This window comes from Protopterus annectens, chromosome 8.part0 (assembly GCF_019279795.1).
Source record: "Protopterus annectens isolate FY-2018-M chromosome 8.part0, PAN1.0, whole genome shotgun sequence".
NCBI classification, from domain to species: Eukaryota; Metazoa; Chordata; order Ceratodontiformes; family Protopteridae; genus Protopterus; species Protopterus annectens.
In genome coordinates this window covers 619,374,623-619,391,765 of record NC_056741.1, presented here as the reverse complement: position 1 = coordinate 619,391,765, position 17,143 = coordinate 619,374,623, and the positions used below count along the sequence as shown (strand labels likewise).

The 17,143-nt window shown below is 44.3% G+C and overlaps 1 protein-coding gene across 1 annotated transcript in view; it reads left to right on the top strand.

Annotated features, from left to right (window-relative positions):
• Window positions 1–17,143, top strand: part of SRPK3 (SRSF protein kinase 3) — a 2,415,720-nt gene that overhangs the window by 857,529 nt on the left and 1,541,048 nt on the right. The window contains exon 7 of the mRNA XM_044080110.1: window positions 372–478. Within this exon, the coding sequence (XP_043936045.1) occupies window positions 372–478 (107 nt within the window). The remainder of the gene's footprint in view (window positions 1–371; window positions 479–17,143) is intronic.

Below are 17,143 nucleotides of genomic sequence, written 5' to 3'. Positions count from 1 at the left end.
AAAAGAAAGAAAATAGGTTTTAGAAAAGCAGTCACCACCATTGGTAAATGACAGTTACTTTATCTGCATAATCTGAGAGTAGTATATAATTTTTCAAATGCCATTTGTTAAATAGCTTGGTTAAGTTAATTTGTAAAAATGTCATCCGTATGAGTGTTGAATTTAGTGAAAGTTTCATGTAAATGGTTGAATGTCAGTGATACATTTCTTGTAGAAGTCTGTGACTTTAAGGTTAGAACTGGCAGTTGGGCTTGGTTTATAATTGAGATTTAGGTTATGATTAAAATAATGCTTAGTTTTAGAGTGAGACAGCTATGGAGTGTGTTTTTGTTTGTTTTCAATCTGTAACTGTTCCTTAACTTAAACTTCAGATGTTTGTATGGTATTGGAAGTTCTTGGTCATCAGCTGTTGAAATGGATCATCAAATCCAACTACCAGGGCTTGCCTTTGCCATGTGTCAAAAACATCGTTTACCAGGTAAAGGCTAATATAATGGTGACCTGTTTGTGTCCTACATTGAGTAATCTCTTGCATTCATACCACTCAGCTGCCATGATTTAGGCATAGCTCAATGATTTCTGACCCTAAGATTTAGACTTGCTCCTCCTAGATTTATAATGTTTCTCATAAAGTCAGACTTGTTTGTGGGTACCTACTTTTGACATAGTCTAAACCTATACAACTTTTACAAATATTTTACTAACTCTGTTGGGTCTGATATATATAAAAACTTCTGTTGTGAAAAAGAAGAAAGTGTTCTCTTTCTGACCCTTGGCTCTGACTTTTGAAGCCCAATGTTTGATTTTAATGCTTTGGAGGTTGAGAGGTAGCTGTCATTTACGTATTGAAAGTAGGTGCTACGTCCTTCTACCCTTCATTCTCAAACATGAGTGCTGGCTGGAAAGCAGGCTAAATGAATGATGTTTTTTCTTTCTTTTTTTCTTTCTTCCTTTAACAAAGGATATCTTCAGTGTCTACAAGATACAAAGTATGGAACACTTCTTCCTCCATGTTCAATTAGTAACCATTTGTTCCAGTAGTTACTACCAGATGCAAAGTATAAAACACCCATTTGTGGCTCAGTATTCCATTTAGTAACTGATGTTTTACTCTGCCTGTCAGTGTTTGATCTGGGGTTCCTGCTTGGGAGAGCATGCCATTAGTGCTGCTTGGTGTGCACTGTTACGTGGTAGCATCTGTGAAGACTTTTCTGTATTGTTGTGAACAATGGCATGCAGATTTTGTATCTCAGTGCAGCTCCCCAGTAGTATATAATATTTTTGGCATCTGCCTTAGTTAATGCTGTACTAAAAGAAGAGTAGATTTTTCTGAAGTGAACTTTGAATGCTTTTTGATTCCTTTCTCTTTTTTCATAATGTGCTGCTTTGCCCAGTGTGAGGTTCACTGATGAGCTAAGTGTATTCTGTTTATTTTAAAATATATTTATTTATGTATTTAACATTTGTTAACCAGGTTGGTCCAGCTGAGCCTGGGGGCCCATTTTCAGTGGAAACCAGTGGAGAAAAGCTCTTGTACATTAATGTATAAACATGTTTGAAACATATAGGAAGCAAAGTGATACAGGATTACTAAAACAACATGAGTAATAAGTTGTAAGACTTACAATGTATATAAAAGACATTTGAACAAGAGGTTAAAAGTTTAGAGTTACAAGATATTTACATATTTACAAAGATCACTTTTGCATTGTGATGTACCATGGTTACAGTGGTCCAAGGATAAGACCCTATAAGAAGGACCAGAAAGAAAGAGGGTAAGGGAAAAAAAGTAGGGGTAAGAGGGAGAATGAAAAAATTAAGTGGGATCTTGGCAGGGGCAGATTCATGAGCTTAGGAGGAAGGATTTGAGTTTTTTTTTTAAAGATAACAGTTAGTTATAGTTCTAAAAGCAAAGCAGAGTTTGTTCCAAGCTGTGGAGATAGAATGATTGTAGAGGAGTTTGCATATGTTCTTGTTGAGTCTGTATATGTGGAATTGTTGGTCCGAGCTTCTCAGTGGATGTGTATTGGGAGATGATGGAAAAGAGGGATGTGCAGGCAGATGTTTTGTGTACTATGGAATGTGTGATTTGAAGTTGAGTGGTGAGAATTTGATAGGTTTATAGGTGTTTACTAGGCTAACGACAACAAGTGCCTTTTTAAACCTAGCCATGCATCCCAAATCTCTAAAGTTCTGATACCCTTGATAAGTATAAGCAGGGGCTTGGGAGATGGAACATTTACAAGCTAGGGCCTAGGAGATGAACCATTTACAAGTTGCCTGTGTCCATTTAAGACTTAGATGCCAAACCAGAGATGAATTTCCTGTTCCCCATCCAACAGTCCAGGCTGCACTTGAATTAGGTTAGGGAGGAACTCTGCTTCACATGAATGGGGAGGGGAGCCTGTTCCAGAGACAGGGTAATTTCTGGGATACATACCTGTCTGTCCAGCAGGTCCTATTTATATCACACAGGCAAGATTTAAGTCTTTAGAATGGGTAATTCTGGTGCTGTTTGTTGTGCAGATATGCAGGAGGTCCATCAGAGTGGGGTCTGACAATGCCCTGTATGTTAGGCATAAATCTCTCCCTTCAAAAGCCTATAGGAAACAATACAGGGATAGAGCCTTTGGGTGGGCTGCATGGGACATTTTACGTAAGCCCTGTGTTCTTTTAGTGAGGAATCTCTGTGGACGTTCCAATTGTTGGATATGCCTGGTTAGGTACATACCAAAGGGGGGGGGCATTGTATTCAGTGATAGGACTGATGAATGCTGAATACAGTGGAACAATGTCTTCCTTGGACTTAGATGCCATGGGCGGCGCAGTGGTGCAGCGGTTAATGCTGTCGCCTCACAGCAAGAGGTTCTCTGGTTCGATTCTCGGCTGGGGTGCCTTCTGTGCGGAGTTTGCATGTTCTCCCTGCGTTCGCATGGGTTTCCTCCGTGTACTCCAGTTTCCTCCCACATTCTAAAGACATGCTTCTGGAGCATTTCTCCCCGGGCCTTCGCTGAAAACAGGATCTGTGGAACCTAGTCAGACTTTCCCGGTCAACAAATGTTAAATAAAATAAATAAATAAAAATAAAATACCTTTGTTTATTAGTTGCGCAACATAGTTGATTTCCTCACTAATCTAGACAAGTGATGGTCAAAGGCTAAATTACTATCTATGTGTGCCCCTAAGTCCCTGACTACTGGGTCAGCTGTAACGGTTGTTTTGTCAATATGATAGTTACCAGTGGTGGATGACTTCCCGCAGGATACTATTATGTATTTCTTGGCATTTAATTGTAGTCCATGGCTCTGATCCCAGTTGTTTGTCTTTGTCAGCCCCTCCTGGAGAACATTGGTGTCATTGTGGGATTCAACGGCAGCTCCTAATTTGCAATCCTCTGCAAATTTAGTCAGCTAGAGACCACTGACATTGGCCATGACTTCTCAGAAGTAATTGCCAAAAAGCAGCGATCCAGGGACTGATCCATGAGGGAGTCCACTTATGACTGGCCTCTTTGTAGATATGGACTCCCCAATTCTATCTTCCTGGGTCCTAGCTGTGAGCCAGATGGCTATCCACGGTTGACATACGAATTTGTACCTAACCTTCTGAGTTTGCCAACAATGCCCGAATAGGGTATTATGTCAAATGCCTTGCCTAGGTCAAGGTAGGCAGTGTGAATGATTTGTCCTTATCTGTTGCTTCGGTGACCTTCTCAAAGAAGTCCACCAGTTTCAGTAGGCATTATCTGCCCTTGATGAAACCAAACTGGGTTGGGTCCAGTGTCTGGAGGATTACTGTATCTCTTTTGATCATCTCCATGATAACTCTTTCCATGGCTTTACATACAAGACTAGTCAGACTTATGGGTCTGTAGATGGAGCACCTTTGTGCAGAGGGATGACTGTTGCCTTTCTCCATTCATGAGGCACAAAGCCTCTTTGGGGGCTAGAGTAGAATAGTAATTCCAGAGGCCCTGATAGGTCATGCTATTTAGAAGGCATCCTGGGATATTGTCTGGGCCAATTGATGCAGTGTTCTTGATCTTGGAGAGAGCATTAAGGACCTGTTCCCTACTGATAGTAGGAGAGTTATATTTGATGATATTTCCTGAGGGAAGGTTGAGGGGGAGAGAGGGGTAAAGTTGGAGCTGAATTCATCAGCCAGGAGATTTTCTTTATCTTCTGGAACAGTATAGATGACTCCATTTACAATGAGCTCTGCACACAATTGTATAGGCATGCCTGGATGCAGTTGTCGATTTTGTGGAGCCCTTCAAGGCATCATTCATCAGCACTTTTTTTGATGGATCTTCTTTGTTTGGGCCAACAGTTAGAGACACTCTTCCACAGTGAGAAGGACGGAAAGACCTTGTCTGCCATGGCTATCTGCTTTTCTACCGTGCAGAGACCCATTTTTAAGAATCAACACTGTGGTAAAAAGTTGTGGTCCGGAAATCTCAAGAACCTTTCCAGGTGTTACGTGAAGACTTTTCCCCCAGAGGCAGAGGGGGGAATAGCTACACCAGACACCAACGCCCACGTGGCAGAGGGGGTCCAGAGAATCAAGGGTCTTGGGAATCCTTCTCAGACAGATCCTTTCATCGCTCTTGAAAGGTTACCCGACTGTCCCTCTCTGGAGGCAGTAGTGAGGAGTTTGTCCTTGGCCCTAAAAGCCTAGATAGCCATCACAAAAGATTCTTGGGTGCAGAGAATCTTATCCAGAGGATACTTAATCCCCTTTTACAACTCCCTCAGAAGAAAAGAAAATGTCTCCCTCATGGTCCACCCAATCAGAGGTAGTCAGCAGCCCTAGAAATTCAAAAGCTGCTGGACAAAAGTCATCCAAGAGGTCCTCTAGACCAAAGAGGATCCAGAATTTGCTCAAGGGTCTTTTTATTGCCAAAGAAAACAGGGGACCTGAGAACTATTTTGGGTCTCAGTTATCTGAAACAGTTTGTAAAGAATTCCAAATTCTGGATGGTCATAGTTCAGTCCATTCTGCCTCCATTGCAGAAGGATGACTGGATGTGCTCTATAGATCTTCAAGATGCATACTATCACATCAAAATGAGCAGATGCAGTCAAAGATACCTACACTTCCGGCTGGGAGCCACTCATCATCAGTGCATAGCCCCTGCCCATCGGTCTCAACACAGCCCCCAGGGTGTTTACCAAATGCATGGCAGTGGTAGTTCTTCTAAGACTGTTAGAATTCAGAGTGTTTCCTTACCTAGATGACTGGCTCCTTACCATACTGACAAGACAGCTGGAAAGAGCTGGGGATTACTTACTTCAGTTATCCCACTCTCTGGGAATTAGATCAATCTGACCAAGTCACAATTTCAACCAGTTCAAGTCTTGCAGTTTATAGGGGCTTGTCTGGACACAGTCAATGTCTAGCTCTGCTGCTCTCAAAACAGAGTTCTTACTTTAAAATTCCATGTCAGACAGGCTCTTTCTCACCTCATTCCCCCAGAAAAAAATGATGCTCAAAGCCCTAGAGTTGATGGCTGTGGCAATAACTGTAATACCCACTGCTCATCTTCATATGAGAATTCGTCAGTGGACTCTAGCAGTACAGTGGTCTTTTCATCAACATCCTTATGACATCCGATAAAAATTATCTCAGGTTTGCAGAAAATACCTGCTAATGTGGGTGCACTCTAAAGAAATTTGTCAAGGGTATCCATTTGTTCTTCCTACCCAAATACCATGTTGACCACAGACACCTCCCATTTGGGATGGACTCTTTAAGGTGCATGATCCCCAGAAGAGACCAATTTGCATATAAATGTCCTGGCGATGAGAGTGGTGCTTCTAGCATTGCAGGCTTTTCAGAGCCCTCTTCCACTAGGAACTATTGCTTTTTAAACGGACGTGTCAGTAATCTGATACATCAACAAACGGGGAAACCAGATTCTATCCCCGTACTGGGAAGCAGTGAGAGTTTTGCAGTGGGCAGTCTCCTCCAACCACTTTCTTGTAGCGATGCACATACCAGGGAAATCCAACATCTTAGTGGACAAGCTCAGTAGGACCATCTTGACGCCTCACAAGTGGGCTCTCAGTCAATCAGTGGCAAGTATGATCTTCTACAAATAGTGTGAACTGTGCTGTGATCTGTTCGCCACTCCCCTCAATAATAAATGCAGCAAGTTCTTTGCCCTAATTCCCATTCAGGTATTTTCATTGAGAGATGCTGTAGATCATAGGTTCATAGGTTCATACGTTGGTACTAGGCTATCAGCCCTAGGGCCTATACAAGCCTAGCCATAACAATTCCCTGGCTATTTCTTCCCACATTATTTACTTTCCTGGACCCCTGTCTAGCAGGGCGACTGACGTGATCCCTGGAGTGAATTTCCTTTCTCCCATCCAATCGTCAAGGTTCCTCTTGAAGAGGTCCAAAGAGGCACTCTGCTTGACATGTATGGGCAATCTATTCCAGAGTCTGGGGAGTCTCTGGGTCAGGAACCTATTCCTCCAGCATGTTTTGTTTATTTTGATGACAAGGTTTAGATCCCTGGAGCATGTAGCTCTGAGGGATTGGGATTTCTTTAAGTGTAGCATGTCCAACAGCTCTGGGTTTGACATGGCCTTGTATGTTAAGCAGAGATCGCCTCTGAGTAGACGATATGCAACAGAGTATAGCTGGAGTTTTTTTAAGGCGGTCAGCGTAGGGCATCTGCTTTAGGCCTGTGATTCTTTTAGTGAGGTATTTCTGAGGCCTTTCCAATTATTGCAGATGTCTTGAGAGGTACATATCAAATTGGGTGTTGTATTCTATAATGGGTCTAATGAGGGATGAGTACAGTGGGACAATGACCTCCTTTTTTCTGGATGAAAATCCCTTTGTGATGAGGTGTGCCACATAGAAGGATTTCCTGACTGTTGTGGCGATGTGGTTATCGAAGGTGAGACCACTGTCCACCTGTGTCCCTAAGTCTCTTATCACACTTTCTGTGTTTAGTGTACTGCCACCTATATGGTAATTCATGGATACATGTTTTTTCCCAAAGGGGATAACAATACATTTCTTGGCATTGAGCTTGAGCCCATGGCTCTGGCACCAAGCATCTGTTTCTGTAAGGCCCTTTTGTAGAGTATCCACATCATTTGGGGATTCAATAATTGCTCCCAGTTTGCAGTCATCTGCAAACTTTGTTAGCCAGAGTCCCTTAATGTTGACCTGTACTTCAGAGAAGTAGATGCCAAACAAGAGCGGCCCCAGGGCTGAACCCTGAGGTACTTCACTTGTCACTTGTCTGGAGCTGGATTTGGAGTCCTCTACTTTTACAGTGTGGGTTCTATCAGTATGCCATTTAGCAACCCATTGGGTGACATAGGGATTAATGCCCAACTTAGTAAGTTTATCTATGATTCCAGAGTGGGGGATTGTGTCAAAGGCCATGGCAAGGTCTAGATAGGCTGTGTGGACCACCTTACCCTTGTCCATGGCTCTGGAGACTGATTCAAAGAAGTCAATCAGGTTCAGGAGACAAGATCGGCCCTTCACAAACCCAAACTGGGTGGGGTCCAGTGTTTGAAGGTTGCCAATGTCTTTGTTTATAAGTTCCATGATAATACGCTCCATGGCCTTGCAGATGAGGCTTGTCAGACTGATGGGACGGTAGTTTCCGGGATCCAAGGTGGATCCCCCCTTGTGGATTGGGATAACTGTAGCTCTGCGCCACTCAGTGGCATGAAACCTGAGGTGAGGCTATGATTAAACATGACACTTAGGTGAGGTGCCAGTTCATATTGTAGTTCATGTAGTACACAGCCTGGGATGTCATCTGGTCCCATGGATGCTGTGTTCTTGGCTTTAGAGAGTGCGTTTTGTACCTGTGTGGCCATTATTACTGGAATTTGGCAATCTTACGGTATTGAGATTGGCCATTTAGGGGGTGAGAGGGGGGTGAAGTTGGCACTGAATCGATTATCCTTCGGATCAGTATATTTAATGCCATTCTGTTTTAGCTCAGAGCAGATCTGAGCATTGCCATTTAGATTCTTGACATAGTTATAGAATGCTTTGTGGTTGTCTTTGGAATCTTTGGCAATTTTATTTTCGTAACTAGCTTTGGAGGATTTTATGAGGCATCTCAGTTTCTTACTGAGGCTAGTAAAGGAGTTTTTTGCATCCTGGAATTTTCCTCTTTTCTGCAAAAGTTTCTTCCTTTTGTTGTAAAGTTTGTTTATGGCAGGGGACCACCAGATTGGCTTCCTTTTTGGATGAGAGCATTTTGGTTCTATTTGGGATGGCACGATTCATGCATGAGTGGATGTGCTCGTACAGTGCCTTAGTGTAGGATTCAGCAGTTGAACTTTCAGTTCCCGTCTGCATGGGTGTCATGAAGTTTGTCACTTCTGACTTGAGTAGCATGAAGTTGGCTTTGGAGAAGTTTTTTATGGTGGTTTCTTTACTGGGGGGTGGGGGTGGGATGTGGATGTTAAGGGTGATTAGCTTATGGTCAGACCTGACTAACGAGGGGGTGACCATAGGTGTGGAGCATTGATTTCCCATGTTGGTAATGACCAGGTCTAGGATATTGGAGCCCCTGGTGGGACTATGGATCCAGGGCGTTGGAATTTATGAATTCCAAGAACCGTTGCGCAAAGGTGTTGGGACATGAGTAGTTTTCCCAGTTAATGACAGGGTAGTTAAAATCACCCAGTATTAGGGTGTTTGGTTCTATCTTAATATTTTCCAGTATGTTTAGAAAGGTGTAGTGAGAATCTTGGGGTATGGTGGGGGATCTGTAGCAAGCTACAATTTGGATTGCAGTCTTACCTAGTGTTAGTTGCACTTGGAGAATTTCAGACACATTGTGTTGGCCAACTAGCCTGGTGGTGTGAATATCCTTGGTGAATATTGACACTCCTCCACCTTTAGTGTTTCGGTCCTGGTTTGGTGGCCGAAAAGTGTGGTAAGAATTGTAGCCTGGTATTGCAGGGGTGCTCTCTGGAGCCTTGAACCAGGTCTCCGTTACTGCACAGATATCGATGTCCTCCATTTTTAGGAGTGCCTCGAGAGAGTGCATTTTGAGGTTTAGACTTCTAGCATTGAGTAGCATTACCTTCAGATTTTGCATGCTTGTACCTGTTACGGTGGTGGTTTTGTCCTTTGAAGTTTGCCTATAAAAGGCACTATAGGGGTGGCAAGAGCCTTAGCCATTAACCTGAATCCTAGGGGCGACAGGTGCAGACCATCTCTGGCAAAGCATCGTGGTCTGTCAATCATGTCATCCCAGGCAGACAGATACTGGATCCCCTTTGAATGACACCATAAGCTTAGCCAATTGTTGAAGGCAGTCATTTTATCCTTATATTGTGGTATCATTCTGGGTGAAGGCAGGATGCTACTCAGGGCTAGGGTCATACCTGCCTGGGCCACATGATCCGAGAGCTCTTCCATGTCTCTCTTCATGTAGTCCAGGGAGGTACATCTCAAGTCATTCACTCCAACATGGACAATGACAGAGTCATATTTGTACTTGTTGTGGAGTGACTTGAGTGCATGCGTTATGTGGCGGATCCTGGCACCCGACAGGCAGCTAACTGTAATTTTCTCCTTATTCAACCTGGTGAGAGGGACATCAGTGTGCCGGACTATAGAGTCACCTATGACTAAAGTGTTAGGTACATTGTCTTGCCTTAGGGGCTGTTGCTGGGTGGCACACTGGTGTTGTGAACTATGTGACACATTGGTTGTGATTGGTGTTTGTTTGCGTTTCAGCTTCAGAGGTCTTTGTTGCTTGGGCAGGTTACAGTTAAGGGCCTCTGCATATGTGGATTTAGTGTTGCTATATGTGGGTGTTGGTGGTGCGGGTTTAGAAGGGCTATGTGTTGCTTGAGGTGTAGTGTGGGTGTTAACCTTCTCCTCTTGACTGTTTAGCACAATCTTGGGTGGAGAGAGCTTTGCTTCCATTTTGGCTATGTAAGTGCATCTCTCACAGGTTGTAGTGTTGGGTGGTAGGAGGAGAGGGTTGTCTGTGTACATGAGGCAATTGCTGCATTGCCCCAGTATGCCCAGATTCAGCAGGTGGACAGGAGAAATCACCAGAAGCTGACCCTTGGACATGCCTGGTTTGGGGCTTTTTTTTTTTTTATTTGTAAAGTACAGGAGCTGTTTCCTTAGCAAGGTACTTTGCAGTTATAGGCTGTTTAGTGCCTACTATTAATTTCTCCTTGTTGACAAGGAGAGTTCAGTGTTTGTATGAGTTTAAGGCTTCCTAGTGCTTTCCAGCAGGTATTAGAGAAAGTGCTAGTCACAGGGATGCTTAAAGGTAAGATTGAAAAGAATGCACTCTGCAGTGTGTACTAGAGAAGTTAGATGTGAAAGTAGGTAACTTGAGTTTTACCTGTTTAAAAAGTTAAGGTTTAGTGGAGAGTTACTATTTTTAAAACAGCAAGATGGATTGAAATGGGTGGTCACTTTAGTATTTTGGTACTATGAAATACTGTAGGATGGCCAATAAATTTAAATAATTGAAGGGGTGGGATTTCCACGTTTGGCTCTCTTGTCTTCTTTATGCTTACCCTTCCCTGCATCTAATCCCCAAGTTTCTTCAGAAAGCGCTCTGGTTGAGGAGTAAAGTAATCCTTATTGACCCCTTCTGGCCTTGGCAAGTGTGGTTACCCTTCCTATTGTCTCGCCTAGTATGTCCTCCATGCACACTGGATCCCAGTCCAGACATCCTGTCACACCCATCAGGGATGATTCATCTGAACATTGTAGGCCTCAAATTGACCGCATGGTTTCTCCAATTCCACTGATGGATAGACATTCCAGGCTTTCCTTCTTAGTTCACCAAATTCTTTTTTTTTTGTCTCACACATCTTCCACTAGGAAGATTTATAAGAGTAAATGGAATAGGTTTTCCTTTTGGGCTCCACAGAGAGAGAGTTAGAGCATTTCAGTGCTCCACTCCCTGCTGTTTTAGATTTCCTTGCCTCCATCTTTAAACCGGGACAGGTTTCTCCACCACACCATCAGGGTTCAGTTAGCAGCCATCTCCAACTACCACATCAGAGGTAGTCCTTCTCCTTTGGCTTCATCTGAGTAATGTAAGGCCTTCTTAAAGGTACATTTTTATTTAGACCTACAATTACGGACCCTACTCCACCTTGAGACCTAACTTTGGTATTACAGACTTAGATGCTTTCACCTTTTGAACCTTCAGCTGAAGTAGACCTTAACTTTCTTTCTTAGAAAATGGTCTTTCTGGTAGCCCTAACTTCAGCAAGACGAGTATCTGAACTCCCAAGAACTCTCTTTGAAACCAACATATTTGATTTTTCAGAAAGATAAACTTACTCTACATACTAATCCTTCTTTTCTACCAAAAGTTGCCTCTGAAACATGAATCAGGTGATCAGTTTACCAGTTTTCCTTCCCAAATTTGACAATAAAGGAGAATATACCCTTCATCTTTTAGATGTACTTAGTCAACTTCTCTTTTACCTTCACAGGACTAAGAATTTAGGAAAACTGATCAATTGTTTGTCTCTTTCTAGTGCTAAGATGGGAAAACCAGTCTCAAAACTACTTTAGCCAAAAGGAGGTTTAACCTTGGCAAGACGACCAGAAGCTCATTCAGCTAGGTCAGTGGCTACATATGCTACTTTTTGGGCTATAGCTTCCATTGATGATATTTCTGCAGCTGCCACGTGGTCTAATGCTTTCACTTTTATTTCTCCTTACAAATTGGATATCATTTCCAGAAACAAAGCTGCATTTGGTTCTGTGGTTCTCCGGAACATCCTTCCATGAGGGGCCCCCCAAGGTTAACGTAGCTGGGGACTATGTCCCATTTGTTGAGAAATAAATGAAAATGACAACATCAGATGCAAAATTATGTACTCACCATAACTATTTATCCGTGTTGTCAATTTTCATTCTTCCTCAACTACCCTCCCACCTTCCCTCTGTCTGTGTCTTTGGGAAGAGACCTAACAGATTTGTTGATAGAGTCATGGTTCCTGTTTGAGCTCCTGATCTTTCTACTATCCCCCTTTTGTCATGTTTAGGTTATAATACTTTATATTCGTAGTGTATAATAGCAGCAAACTCGATTTTGAGGTAACACAGTAGTCAGGGGCATTATGGGTAGAGTCAGATCCTAGAATCTAAAGAAAGTGGCTGAGTCAGATCCAAGGGTCAGATCTGAACCCATTTGTTGAGGAAGAATGAAAATGGACAACATAGAGGCTTAGTTATGGTCTGTACATAACTTTTGTATCTGATGTCCTCTTCATTCCTCCTCACGATAGGGTCTCAGATCTGATCCTCGGATTCAGCTCGGCCACATTCTGCAGATGTGGATCCGACTGTAGAGCTCCTCCCTCTTAACCGTAATGCACTACACCCACCCAAGCACACCAGATCTCGTTTGCCACTTCAGCGTCCAGATGTGGATCTCTGTGCTCTCGAGCTGTAGTCGCTAGTTTGATTGCCAAGTACAATTTGTTTCTCTTTGTCCTTTCGTTTTCTTCTCTCTTTGGCTCTGTAAGTGACATCCTCTCTCTTCTCAGTTAGTTTATTTGTGTGTGTGTGTATGTGATTGTGGTTCTCTATAGTTAGGCACTTCTAATTTTTAATTTAAATTTTTCTTTTGTATCCCTTTTGTCTTTGTATATAAAAACAAAATTAAAAAAAGGAGTAGTTACAGCTGGTTATATTTAGTAGTGTGTCACTTTACTATAGAGTGTTTCTTTTTGACCAGCTTTCGGGCCAGTTGTCTGGTTGATTCATGGCTGACAAACCCTCCCTGGAGTTCAAACGCTGCACTTCTTCTGGGCATAAGATCCCCAATCAAGATGCCCACAAGGAGTGCGTATATTTGGGTGCTGAGCACTTGAAAGCGGATTGTGAAGTCCATGCATCCTTCAATTCCTGGGTGCTTGTGGTTAGACGTAATAATTAATCTTAAGGGGTCTTCCATCTTCAGCTCCTGAGGCTCATACCTCGCCTGTGGCTTCATCTTCTACTTCTTCTAAAGAAGCAGAAAAAGAGGTCTCTTCCTGCCTCTTCTAGAGACTCTCTTGAGCCGAAGCCTAAAACTAAGAAAACTTCAGATCCGACCCCCTTGGATCCAAAGAAAGTGCCTACCCTGTCAGATCCACTAGCCTCCTTGGAGCCAGGGGAGGTAATAACATTGTCACCTCCTTCTACATCAGCTCCAGTTCCATATCCTACGGCTCTGGATCTGAGAGCTCGGAGCAAGTCTCCAAGCCATTATTTAAAGTCCAAACACTCCTCACCTCCCTCATTGGCTGCTTCCAGGTCTTCTAGAAGCTTGTCCGAGGCAGATATGGACAAGATGATGAGGAGCTTCCTTAAGGTCCAGATTCAGATTGGGGGGGTAGTGTCTGCTCCATCTGCTGTTGGATCTGTGAGCTACCCGGGCCATACCATCAGGACTTCTTCTCTGATCTGACTGTCTGGTTCAGAGTTGCAGGTTTTGCGACTCCCGAGTATGTCGGGTGTAGTGCTGGGAAAGCCTTCTTCCTCGACACCAATGAAGCTCCTAATCAGCCTAGTTCCTATCCCCTCAGAGCAGAGCGAAACTCGGAGCTGAGGTGTTGGCACCAGGTCCAGGGCAGTGGGATCGGCTCTGTCCTTGTCGGAGCCATCCCTTCCCTTGGTTACCTCGGTTCTTGACAGTTCAGATCCGATTCCCTCTGAAGATTACAGATCTGATGTGAGTCCTGCCCACCTGCCCTTCATTGCTTCGGCTTCGGGGGAGATGGAGAGGGCCTCTCCTGGTTCACTGGGCTTCCAAGTAGTGGAGAGGGTTTTCTCCCGAGGTGGAGAATCTCAAGTCCTACAACCCATTCTTGCACCCCCTTCGGGTTGGGGTCTTGAGCCCATTCATTCTGTCCTGCGTCAACCCTTCCTGAGCAGTCTTCAGGATCTCCCTGCCCAGGAGGAATCCCCTTCTTCCAATACTTCTCCGGAGTACCCTACTGAGGAAGTCACCCAGAAGGCGACGTGCAAAAGAAGGCACATTGACTCCTCGGTGAAGTCATTAACCGAAGACACTGACTTTGATGAGGGAGAAGGATGTCCCCGATCCCCACCCGATGATGTCTCCTTCAGAGACATTCTTGAAATCTTGAAGCAGAAAGGTGGGTGGTCTGCCCAACCTCCTCCTTCTGAGGAGTCAGTGTTCTTGGAGGCTTTCAAGGTGAGCCCCTGTGCGTCTTCTGTGCCCCCTCCCAGTGGAGGACTTTGTTGATTTGGTTTCCCACCGGGCATGGAAGGAAACAGATAACATTGAGACCATTCCCAAGTGCCCTGATAGGTTCATGGCTCCACCAGCTGATAGAAGTCATTGGCGCAGGGGCCTCGTAATTGATGCCATTGTGGTGGCGGCAGCCACTAAAAAAAAGAACTGGCAGAGGAGACTGCCAATATCCATCCACCTAACAAGGAGTCTAGAGTGTTGGACAGGATTGGAAAGTGCATTTACTCTTCAGCCACGTTTGTGCTGTGGTCATTAAATTACTTAGTTCACTTTACCCAGCTTCAGAGAGATCTGATCAAGGAGCTTTCAGCGTCTGTCTCCGAGTCCATGCCTGCGGAGGAGCTTAAGCTTTCTCCCAGGCTGGCCACTCTGTTTTCCATTGCCAATTCTTTGATGAGGCTAATCTCTTATACGGCAGAAGGTACTTCGCGAGCTGCTGGTTCAGGACTATCCTTAAGGAGGTATGCCTAGGTGAGGCTATGTGATTTTGCAGAACCCTTTAAGGCATCCTTTATTAGTGCCCTTTTTGATGGCTCCTCACTGTTTGTGCCATCAGTTAGAGATGCTCTCACCTGCAGCGAAATGGACAGGAAGACCCTTTCTGCTGTAGGAATCAAATTTTCTATGCCTCAGAGGTCCTTTTCCAGGAGCCAGCATGGAGGCAGGAAAATGTTGTTCCGTAAGTCCTAAGGGGCTTTATAAGACCCATGTGAGGATTCCTCCTCTAGAGGCAGAAAAGGAGGGGGGTTTAATGGTAGGTGTCACCCTAGAGGCACGGGGGGGGGGGGGGTCCGCAAAACCAGAGCTTCAGAAACAAATTCTCCAACAAGCCCTATTAGCACTCCTGAAGCACTGCCCGACTGTCCATCTCTGGACACAGGGGTTGACTTGCTATGCACTCAGAAGCTTGGACACACGATGCAAAATCCCTGGGTTCTAAGCATAATATCCAGAGGCTGCTACATTCCCTTTTTCCTCCCTCCTCCAAACACCAACAAGAAACTCCCTGACTTGCCACCCACTCAGAGGGAGCAGGCAGCACAGGAAGTTCAAAAACTGCTGCAAAGGGGAGTCATCCTGACTGAACAATGAGGATTCAGAACATACTCCTGCTCCTTTTGGTGCCAAAAAAGACAGGGGACCTAACACCCATACTGGATCTAAGCAAATTGATTCTTTATGTAACTAAGTCGAGGTTCTGAATTGTTATGGTCCAGTCCATTCTGCCACTATTGTGCAAGGACGATTGGGTGTTTTCTGTAGATCTCAAAGATGCATACCATCACAGGCACTCCAAGAGATACCTGCACGTTTGTCTGGGAGCCAATCACTTTCAGTTTAGAGCACTGCCCTTTGGGCTCACCACAGCCACATGGATGTTCACCAAATGCATGTCAGTTGTAGCAGCTCATATGAGACTCAGGATTCTGGGTGTTTCCATACTTAGACGATTGGCTTCTTACCACTCCCACAAGGCATCAACTTATCTAAGCCAGAGATTATGTAATTCAACTCTCACATTGCCTGGGCATTACTATAAATCTAAACAAATCCAGTCTGACTCCTGTGCAGCACTTACAATTCATAGGAACATAGTTGAACATAAGGGATCAAATAGCTTCTTTTTCCCTTACACCACATAACAACACTGAGTCCTGGATCTACTGTCCCACCAGAACCTCCTGCATGGCTAATCTTAAGTCCTAGGATCCATGTCAGCAGCAGTTTTGTTAGTTCTTCTAGAAGGTTACTCTTGCAAATTCTTCACTGGACATTAGCAGTACAATGGTCCATTCTCTACCCACCACTATCCTTTCCTAACAACTTGACACCAATCTACAAATGTCATTTCCATTGGTGCTTTCAGTCAGACAATCTTTTTTTAGGCAGACCCTTCTCAACTCCCCCAGCAATATCCACTGTGACCACGGGGTCTATATTAGTTGATTGAACGTTTAGTTAATTAAATAATCGAACACACAAAACCATGAGTGGCAGTTTCCACTCAGGGAAACAAGTCGTTTGGCCGTTGCGCGGAGTTTGCCCTTTCTTCAATGTGGAGTGATCTCGGAGTTGGTGTATTTAGTTAGGGGGTGTGTGGGGACCGAAGCCCTTTGTGTTTGTTTATTTTTTTCATTGGGCAACAGCATTGCTTCCCTAAGTGAAAACTTCCGTTCGATGTCTTGTGTGTGTGATTATTAGTGATCGACGTTTAGTTATTCGCTTAACTAAATGTTCGATCATCTGATATAGATACGACCACGGATGCTTCCCAGTTTGGTGGGGGGGCATTACAAGGGGAAGATGGTCCAAGGGATGTGGTCCCCCCTGGAAACCAAGTTGCATATCAGTGTCCTCGAGATGAAAGCAGCAGCTCTCCTAACGTTGAAAGCCTTTCAGGACGTCTTCCCTTTGGGGACTATTGCTGTTCACACCAACATGTCTATAGTCTGGTAAGTTAACAAGCAAGGAGGAACCCATTCTGACCCTTTGTGCAGGGAGGCCATGAAGGTGTGGGAATGGGCAATATCTTCAGACCGCCTTCTGGTTGCAACACATAGTTCCAGGGAAAACCAGCGAGCTGGCAGATAGACTCAACAAATCTATCCTGATTCCGCATGAGTGGTCCCTCAATCAGTCAGTGTGAACATGATCTTCAACCACTGGGGTCAGCCATGCCTCTCCCCTGTACAACAAATGCAATGAGTTTTTGCTCTGATCCCCCCTGCTGGGACGCTCAGGTGCATGATTGGCCCCTGAGTCTCCTGTATGCTTATCCCCCTATTACACTTATCCCGAAGTTTCTTCAGAAGGCAAGCAGGCCAAGGAGCTCAGTCATCTTCTTTGCCACCTTCTGGCCTCGACAGGTATAGTTCCCCTTCCTCTGGTCTC